At 39.3% G+C, this 10,876-nt stretch overlaps 1 protein-coding gene across 1 annotated transcript; it reads left to right on the top strand.

The window, feature by feature from the left end:
• The first annotated feature begins 4,825 nt into the window (after positions 1–4,825).
• Positions 4,826–6,034, top strand: LOC139712691 (galanin receptor 2a-like). The gene has a single exon (XM_071624492.1). The coding sequence runs from the start codon at positions 4,826–4,828 to the stop codon at positions 6,032–6,034; it is 1,209 nt and encodes a 402-aa protein (XP_071480593.1).
• Positions 6,035–10,876: the final 4,842 nt, after the last annotated feature.

A 10,876-nucleotide genomic window follows, 5' to 3' on the forward strand; every position in this document is an offset into this window, starting at 1 on the left:
GTGCCCGTAATCTCCGCAAATACAAGCAGTTTCTCGTGTAGTTCGATACAAAAAAATTCATAACGACGTCAATCAAGTTCCTGGACCTGAAATAAATGAGAACGAAAGCCCAACCACGCCTCACTTATCCAAACTCATCAACGTTCTCATGGATTGAGCCTTGAGGGCAATTCGTCGTCGCTTGAGTTTAGCACAGCAGCTACTTGACTCGCATACGCGCAGTGTATTGCGAGTGTACACATACTCACGACCACCACGACACGCTTGCGATGATGCGATGTATGGAACGCCATGCCACAGCAGCATCATGCGCCTCGTTTACGACTTGATGAATAACAAAAAGGAAAAAGAAAAATAACAACAGTGGCAACGCGCGGAGTTAACCTCTAAACAGCCGTTTCAGTGAATTACGGATATGTAAATTATTATGCTAGAAATTGTTCAAATAAACTTCATAACTTCAACTTCAAACTTCATGCATCAGCTGAAATGCAGCACTCGGCTTACTTTTTCCGTCTCTATCCTCGTCTTTCTGCTCCCCCTCTTCCTCTTTCTCACTCCCTCATTCATGCTTTAATCAACTTATGTCTTGGTCCACTAAAATCAAATTCAATTTTAAGAACGAAATATTTACGTATCCCTTTTCTTAAAAGTTTTGCTCATTCATCATCATCATTCTTTCTTTGTGTGTTTGGGTCGCTCCATATTTCATATCTTATTTTTCATTTCATGTCTAAGTTGACTTATTTGATGTGGGAAATGAGCTAAATAAGCAGGTGAGAGTCAGATCCTTCAAAGTTACATGATAATTATAAGAAACCTGTGTACACATTTTTAAAATCCATTTTCTTACCGCACATCGACAATAGTTACACTATCGCCATGCAAAACATAAAGAAGGTAACAAGTGTGAAGATGTGTAGGCCCTACTATTATATTCCTCAACTTCTTGCTAAAGGATTGGTCAAGAGCTGATCACGTGATAAAGCTTAGTTTTGCTCATCACATCACCTGAGAAGAAAAGTTCGGTTACACTCTATGATGATAGTCATTTTGTTTCGCTGATCTCTTAATCCACACAGTCCTAACGCGTGATCTATAGGGCTTTTTACACTTGTGTTTCTTAACCCCGGACTTTCTCTGACCCAGGACTATCGTTAGTCCCGTACCAATTTTTTCAGCTTTTTACACTCGCCAATTAGTCCCGTACTATCTCTTGTCCGGGGCTAAGGAGAAAACTGACCTTTTTACACTCGTATTTCTTAGCCCCGGACTTTCCAAACCACATGAATATTCATAATTACGCTGTGTACTGTACACGTACACGCACGCACCGGCAGCACTTGATTACCTCGTTTCTGATTGGTCAGTGAGGGTCGGATTTCGTCTCCGTCGCTTAGCCCAGGATTATTTTTTCGTTCTGTTTACACTCACTTGCTTGGCACCGCAATTGCGGTGCTAGCACCGCAATTGTGGTGCTAACCCCTGCTATTTTGCAGGGCCAGATAGTACCGTACTATCGGTGGGGCTAGCCCACTTTGGCAAAAACGAGTGTAAACAGAAAGTGGGCTAAGGATAGTCCCGTACCAACGGTGGGGCTAAGGCCCCCCCTTAGCCCCACCGTTGGTCCGGGGCTAAGCAAAATTCTACAAGTGTAAAAAGCCCTTAAGTTATAATTTTGAGTACGCGCGAAATAAAAGTGCGTTGCACTGTAGTCTATCATTAATTTTGACCTGGGTCAAGTGATAGACCACAGTGCAACGCACTTTTATTACGGTGCCGCGGTGCGCGGAGCAAATTCATCGTTTCGTCATCTATATACGCGCATACGTCTAAAGTAAGCAACGTAGCCTGAGCCCTAAGGACACCTAAAAGACAGCTTAGACGGTTTCAGATGTGGAATAAAATGGGAATATCTATGACCCTAGATGTGGAATATAAAGAAAATAATCAACTTTTGGTTTCAGGCAATGAGACAAACTATCACTTCCTCGGCGATCTGAATGTGTACGCTATCTTTCCTCAGCTGCGCTTCGGAAAGATAGCTACATCCAGATCGCCTCGGAAGTGATAGTTTGTCCCATCACCCTCACCAACGTTGATTATTTGCTTACTATACCAATATTCCACTGAGCAAATCTTCACTCAGAAAGAAAGAGAGAGAGGGAGGCCCGTTTTATAGGGAGAGAGAGAACAAAATACTCATTCTAGCTGGAGTATAACAATAAATGGTGAATTTTAAGATTGTGGGAGGGGGTGCAGCAATGTAACTCAGCGACCCTGTATGCTCAAAGTACAAATAAAGAGAACATTCTGAGACGCGATGACACAACGCCAGTTCTTATTTGAAATGTAAGATGACACAAAGCTACTGAATTAATTAAGGGGCCACGCTAACACGCTGACACGTGTAAACTTTGTTTTTGGTTGTACGATTCATGGGCGGTGAGAGGTATGGGTCTATTGATAGCTCGTGACGCTCACCCGTTTGCTCATGGCTGTTTTGTGCTGTCCCTTTGTCATATTTGCATGATTACTTCACTCGATGTTATCATACCGTTGTTCAAAATTTATTTGAGGCAAACATAACCACAAGTAAGATAACTGTACATGATGCAAATTATAGTAGCAGCATGTAATGCCACGATCAATGCAGTTATTGTACTCTTCGTATTTATAAGATTCATTGCAATAATTCATTGTGATACAGACTATACAAGATCATTATGAAAACAATAAGGATGATCACGATTCAACAAAGAACGATGAAAACAGATGATGATAGTAACATAATGCAATGATGTACACCAACAGTAACCAGTTATATCAGTATCGTTATATCACTGATGTTGACAAGAGCAGGTGACGTCAGGAGGTGTAGTTGATGCAGCAGTATTAACAGAGACGTTTATGAGATGGCTATGAGCATCAGTATTAATGAAAGCACAATGGGGACCACCTGTTCAAAGAGCCGGGGACTGATCGATCGTTCGAGGTTCGACGAATCAGATGAGTCAATGTGAGATCGCATGATTTCTATTGGTTACCACGCTTCCAATAGAAGGTATTTCATGCTGTAAATACGCTTATAATCAGAGTCTCGCTGGTCCAACTTCTTCATTTTATCTCATACATCTTGGCTCGTCTCCACAAAGCTCAAACGGAAGGTAAGAAAGAGACATTTGACATACTGTAATGAGATGTTATTGTAGCTATAACTATTTCAACGGGATGGTATTAATGCAAAACGGTATAGGTTTTAGCTTTTTATTTGTCTGTTTACTTATTTTATTCATTCATTTATTTATTCATTTATTTATCTATCTAACTGTCTATCTATTTATATATCTATCTATTATTGTTCTTCCTTTTTAAAGTGAGTTGTAATATTTTGGTGACGAGGATTGCCTTTGTTTTTTCTTTTCATTGGTGTGATGTTGACTTTCACTTTGTCCTTTCAACAGTCTGAATAATGACATAATGAACACAGTCCTTGTATAGCATTATCAGTTCAGTCAACGTAAGTGTCAGACCAGTTCGGTTTGGCATTTATTTCCATCCGTCCGCCCAACAAAAAATGAAACAAAATACAAAACATACAATTACATTCATTGTTATATTGTGGTAATACCTAGTAAAATATAAGGATCATGAGCTGAAGGATGCATTTCCATTGTCTGAGAAACAGGGTGATAGATTATGAAGAAAGAGAGTGCGAAGTTAGTGATGTATACCTATTATACTACTTGGATTGGTCAGGGGCTATAGAATGCTTAGTACATAATTAAAGGGGATGTCTAGTATAACTGATCAGTGGGAATCAGTGGGAATGCTGGGGAATGATTGTTCCAATCCTTGTGGGATTCGTTTAAGAGTATCTATTGCTGTGTGAAAATCATTTGCTTCAGAATGGTTTCATATTCAAGTAATGTGCAGTTTTAATGGTTCTAGGCTATTATAGCATGCCCGTATACAGTGACCGGGCATTAAACTGCACATTACTTAAATATGAGTCCGTTCTGAAGCAAATAATTTCCACACAACAATAGATATGTAATGTACTCTTAAATGAATCCCACAGGGAATGGAACAATCATCCCCCAGCATTCCCACTGATTCCCACTGATCACAGTTACTAGCCATCCCCTTTAATCACATCACTTGGGAGAAGTCAGGCGTGTGGAGCTGGTATGAGACGCTGTCACCATCATAATTCTTATTTATATCAATACTACGATTGTTGTCATAATCACGATCATTATAATGTGACTGTCACATTCTTTTTAATCCCGAAAGGATTACCTTAATATATTGCTTGCTATACATTAAGGTTTACATCAAAATTTTATTAGTCATTCACTGCCTTTCAGGTCAGAATGCTACTCTCATTATACCGATTTAATTTTGTGTTATTACATTTTGTGCCATTGTTTTTTACACTTCATAGATCTCTTTGACTGCTCCCTAGCTATTATTCTATCTTTCCTTTTCTCTTAATCTATCTCGTATTTCCTTTTCCAATTTGTTTGCAAATCCTGTATTATGAAGTAGTATAATGATTATAAACTATGGACTTTAATACAGTGAAGGTATCTTTGATCTTACATCTGGCAACTGCTTTGACATCAGTGTAAGACACGTAATGATGCTACCTCTTTGTACGATAACTATTCGTTGTTGTGCATGGAACACTTAAGAATATTTCTTCACCAATCAATATCATTCTGTTGACAAGATGTTCAGTGAGCAGTAGTATTTTATTTTCAATCTTTGGACGTCTTCGTATTTCATCTTATGCAGGGTAAGCAGGATCTTCACAGACGCTATGGCGGGACGTGTTGCCTTCGTCTTGCTTGTTATCCTCCTCCCCACTGGCCAAAGTTCTCCATCGACTACGATATCGTCCACAGTCCTTCACACAAGTGAGCTGTCCACGAAGATAGAAAGCATGGACATGTATCCAAGCAACGAAGTAATCGAAAGAAACGATGACGATTCTGATGGAACACCGGCAACCGATACCTCGCCCGAGTCCACTGGATGGAGCTGGACGGCCATGACATGGTCGTGGTACACGGTGGTGCAATTGCTTTCCGTCATTCTCGGCATGGTGGGAAATCTTCTCGTAATCGTCGTCATCTTTGGACATCGTTCGTCCACGCGCCAACTCTCGTCAACGGATACCTTGGATGGTAATCTTGCGATTGCCGATTTCCTGACATCGGTATTTCTGATCCCATACCCGCCACCTGATCCGGTGCCGGCGACATGGGCGGGCTGGATCTACTGTAAACTATTCCTCCCCAACTTCTTTATGTTTTCATCCATTACTGCCTCCATATATTTCCTAGTCGCCTTGTCCTTTGACCGATTTTTTGCGGTTTTATATCCACTTCACTTCAAACATCATTTCAGCCGTAAGCGGATCGTCAATGCGGTCGGATTAATTTGGGGAATGTCGCCGATAATATCATCAGCGGGATTTTTCACAAATTCTGTAGACGGGAAGGCAGGAACTTGTGCCATCAAATTTGCGTCACCGGAAGCGAAACTGGTGTTGGGATTTTTCACTTTCAGCGTCCGCCTCGTCATCCCCACATGTTCCATGCTGGTCACACAAATTGCCGTGATCCGTGCTCTTCACCGCGAGGCTGCTATTTTCAAATCGACCAATCAGCAGCTGGCAAATTCTAAACCTTCGTTTCACATAATTGCGCGTGATCGTACCATCAAGCTCGTGTTCACTATCGTCGTCACGTACATCGTCTGCTGGGCACCAGATCAAGTTGTATTCCTGTTGTTTAACCTGGGAATTATCCCACTCTCCTACTTTTTCACACCGATGTACAGGGTTCTTTTCATCGTTGCCTTTTTCAACTCTTGTGCCAATCCCATCATTTACACTCTTCGGCATCCACAATTTCGGAAAGCTGTGAAAAGTTTCTTCCTTGGTGGCCAAGCGAGGAAATCACCAATATTCGATGAAGTGATATCTCGTAGAGAGCCAACATCTCAACATGAAATTGTGGCCTAAGCAAAGCTTCATCGTAATTTGCGATGAAATATATGAACAATGAAGTATGCATATAGCTCGTTTATCCCAGCAGATTACGTTCACGTAAAAGCAGAGCCTACAATGGCATACACAGACACATATTCACGCATACACATGCACACGAACAAGGTTATCTGCAGTTTGAAATGCGGAGCTGTTGTTACTAATTGATATGGCAAAACATACCTCTCCCAATAAAAGCTCTTGAATTTGTATCAACGATAGTGTAAAAAAGGAGAATAAATGGTGTTTTGTTAGGTTATTTGACATACATTTTCATATCACGTTAGATGAATGTATTGGTCATTATAAAGTGGTTTCAGACAAAATAATGCTGTTCCTGTGAGTTGTTCCTATCATTATTACAGCCGGCAGAAACAGATTGTATATCTAACTCGAATGTATTAAAAGATGATTTGAAACAGATATTTAATGGAGTATATTAATTGCAAATGTCATTAGACATTCATAGGCCTCCATGCGTCTTAGAAAATAAAAAATTCGATATAAACCCATCCTTTGCAATGCTTTGTGTGCTGTTATCAAGACTATTCATGTAATACATGACATTTCATCTCAGTGTGAGAGCTGTTTTGCATGAAGGAAAAACAAAAACCAAAAAATATGGTAGTAAAGGCCAGGAGGTGAAAAATAATTGGAATTCCTCAGTTTGATATGAAGAGAACTATTAGCATTTATAGCTGTCAATTCGTATTCTCTTTGAACTCAAATTGCTCACACATGTGCATGGTGTCTATAATAGGTGTCCCCCCTCCCACAGTAGGGAGAATTTTTGAAAATCTGTGTGTGAAAATGGCGTTTTCTTGCATCTAAAACACCACTATTTAATAAAATTAGAAGTTAAAAAAAAGATCATAAGATTAAAAAAAAATGGTCCCCGGATTTTTTTTCGGGGGGGGGGGGGGGGGGGGGGGGGTTGCAACCCCCCAACCCCCCCCCCCCCTCTAGATCCGCTTCTGTGTGTGAACACAATGTGAGTTGTCAATTCACAGTGTGAAACAAACCATCACTACGTGAACACTATAGGTAGGTGAAAACCACACCACAGTGTGATCATCTTCACCCTGTTAAATTCGAGCATTTTCACATAGTCGACTATGAAAACACTGTGAATACACTGTAAACACACTGTGAACACACTGTGGGACACTGTGTTCATTCCAGTAGGGTTGGGACGCAGACACTGCAGCCAGGGGACTTGAACCAGAGAGAGAATGATTGATTTTCAGATCTGTGACCTTGTCCATTAAGCAACAAGAGCTCCATCCACTTTTAGAGAACGGGGTGACCCCACGGGGCCGACTGAAATACATTCTCATGGGTGCAAGTCACGAGTCCGACACCCACGAATCATACAGCCCATAGCCCACGAGTTATACAGCCGACGAGTCATAAGACCCATGAATTCGACATTGCATAAAGGTTTATGAGTCATACAACCCACGAGTGACTAACAGCCCATGAGTTCGACACTAGGAAAATAAGGTTCATGAAGCCGACACTTTGCAAATGAGGCCCACGAGTTTGACACTATAAGCAAAAAAGCCCCACGTGTTCAACACTAGGTAAAAACGACCTACGAGTTTGACGTTACATCACGAGACATAATGTGTCGGTCCAGTGAGCCTTGTTGGCTTAGTGTCGAACTCGTGGGCCTTGTTTGCCTAGAGTCGGACCCACGAACTTTATTTGCTTTAATAGTGTCGAAGTCATTGGCCGTTTGACTCGTGGGCTGTATGATTCGTGGGTGTCGAACTCGTGACGTGCACTCACATAAGAGAACACATTTTAGCAAGTTCTTGCAGCGTTATTATTGTGAAGATGAAGATGTTGTTATCTGTGGCGGATTATATATTATTTTCATTATTTATTATGATCGATTGACGTAATAATGGTCAAAATAATTCCTGCCAAGACATAACGCATTCGTTATTATAGAGAAAATAATATTTATCATTAAAGATGGTACAGTGACAATAATGACAATATCAATAACGGTAATAATAATAACAAAAATGGTGATAGTAATGAAAATAATAATGATTATAATAATGATAATAATAATTTAGAAAATAGGTCGTATTCATACTGCTTTTTACCACTCGGTCTGAGTACTCAAAGGGCATGAAAGGGTATACTGTCATCAGATAATATACAGTTGAAATTATCTTGGATATAGCTATGGATATAATGGATATGGATAATATATTGCTTTGTTCATACTGCTGTTTCTAATTACCTTACGTTTGAACATTCATAGAATGAAAATAACTACAATCTGCAGAACATTGGTCCATACTAACCAGCTACTCAGTAATAGGTGCAACATCGTTTGAAAACAACGGTGTTTTCGAAATAAGATGGAATATATAATGTAAAATGACAAACTAATAAATTTAATCCAGATTCATTCTTGTTAATGATATACCATACGCTCTCCGGCAGGAAAGCAAATAATCAGAGTCGAGTGTATTGTATGATATTTAGTTATTGATATCATTATTTTCATTATTTAGTGCACTTGATACATTCTGGTGGATAGAAGCCTCTAAGGCAGATTAAAAGCTGACTCTGGATCTATTCCAGACGAGGCAAAAAGAATATATGGCATTACTGAACTGGATCAGAACTGCAGGCTTCACTGCATTGATTAATTATACACACCGTTACAGTCTACAACCGTTGGTACGAAGCAAACCATTACATGCATGGGTGAGCTGGTGATCAGTGTATTCCATACATTTTTCTCTCTTTTTTACTGGGAACAATACCACAACAGCGAGCAACCTTGGTAGCGTAATCTCCTAGATCTAATTTGCTAAATGTATATTTGAAGGTCAATACAGGCCCTCCTCAGCCAGGTTGTGTGCACGAGTGTCTAAGAGGATGGCAATCGTTAGGCACCCTGCTCATATTAATCATGTACGACGCTGGTATTAGTGATCTTCATCCTTTTAAACCTGTTACCCAGAATCTATTGAGACATGAGTGGTATTACTTGTCAACCTATCGCGAAGGAAAGTTTTGACAGTACAACAGGTCAGCAATTGAGGAGTATCCTATCTAGACGCCTATCAGGAATTAGTATGATCATCTTCCATTCACTTTACTGTGGCACCATCGTTGTTGTTATTACTATCCTGGTAGTTCCAGGCATAATACAACTGTCTCAAGGTAGGCCAATGTCAGTTTCAGATCCATTTGTCAATATTTTCTTTATCATAAATGTTTCTTTTGAATAATTAATGCACTTAGATAGTCTTTTAGCGCAGCTGTGACAGGCAAAACAAAACGTAGATATATCTTTAGTGTTTAATCGTTTGAAATGCGTCGTGTCTTTAAGATCTCAACCGATACTCTATATTAAAAGACCCTGGTGCAAAAACGTTCTTTTGTTTATTTGTTTGTTTGTTTGTTTGTTTTATGTCCGTATTCCATTAAAATATGTAGTATACGAGAAAATACATATCTTGAAATATCAAGAATTGGAGAATCGCCACCACTGGCCGTATTTTCGAACACAGCCTATCTTCCCGGGGATCCTACATTTTAACTTACTTAATATAGTATATAAAACCGAAAAGTATAACAAACGATGAAAACATTTACATATACTATACAAAGACGCATTTCTCTATAAGTCCCTCAATATGGGGAATACCGTGGTGCTACGTTGGTACATCATTGTGTGTGACATTTTGTAATACAATCTTCAATATAAACAGATAATAAGATGTGAAAAGATCTTGAAGTTGGTGCATTACATTGGGTAGTTAAATGTTCCATATCTCATAGGCCTACATGTAGAAAAGGTTCCTTTTGCAAGTATCCTAATTTGGATTAAGTTAATTCAGATTCTGGTTCGAATGAAATGAATAATGATTTTCTTTTTAAAAGATAATATTGTGCTTGCTTTCCAACGCCGCTGGTCTTGTCCATACGTTTATTCATTGCACATGCATCAATTTCATTGATTTTCCAATGAGAGTATGATAATGTTTTGAAGGTACGAGTATCACTTCACTTCTTTTTTTGTGGTCTGAAGTTGCTTGAGTGAATAAAACATTATTACTCCGTCTTTCTTTTAACTCATGTCTCCACAACACGCACATTATGACGGAATGGCTTCTTTTTTTTGTAATTATGCAAAAAATACCATTTTTTTTATAAGAGTGATGGTGATCATTTCAGTTCAAACTCCGAAGTTAGTGAAGAAGTCTGCTCTCAATTCGGGGTCTACGGTAACTATGGTAACTGCAGAATGTCAATACACAATATGCACGTCATTATAGCATGGTACATGCATCCAATGTCGGTAGAGGATACAACAAAGAATCACTGGACTATCCAGTGAATTTATTGCTGCCTAAAAGTTACATCACTTTGTCGGGGCTTTTTGAGTAATGTTTGGAGCAGGGTATTGAAATATTGATTCCACCTGTTCATATTAGATATCCGTTTTCCAGGAATTCAGTATGAGTGAGTTAGAGTAGTTCCGCCAGGTTCAGCAAAGCTACGGGCTAGTTAACTGGTTGTCAGTATTCTCGAGTACCCGTGAAACACGTATTGCATTTGGATATTAAAAAATAAATGCAACTACAAATTTTCAATTGGGCAATTCAATAGAAGAATATAACTTGTGATGATGTCATGATAATTGTACAGATATCGATGCTTTTATCCCATTGAAGTTATCTAACATATTAACATGGGATGACAGCGTGCGTTTATGATAATCTATAGCATATTGTTATACGTGACTGTACACCTACATACACATGACAAACACAGACTTATTAT

This window comes from Diadema antillarum, unplaced genomic scaffold (genome assembly GCF_040938485.1).
Source record: "Diadema antillarum isolate AM-2024a unplaced genomic scaffold, OU_Dant_1.0 seq00001842_RagTag, whole genome shotgun sequence".
Taxonomy (NCBI): domain Eukaryota; kingdom Metazoa; phylum Echinodermata; class Echinoidea; order Diadematoida; family Diadematidae; genus Diadema; species Diadema antillarum.

Excerpts from the sequence above, each read along its gene's own strand:
- LOC139712691 (XM_071624492.1), top strand. The coding sequence starts at position 4,826 with ATGGCGGGACGTGTTGCCTTCGTCTTGCTTGTTATCCTCCTCCCCACT.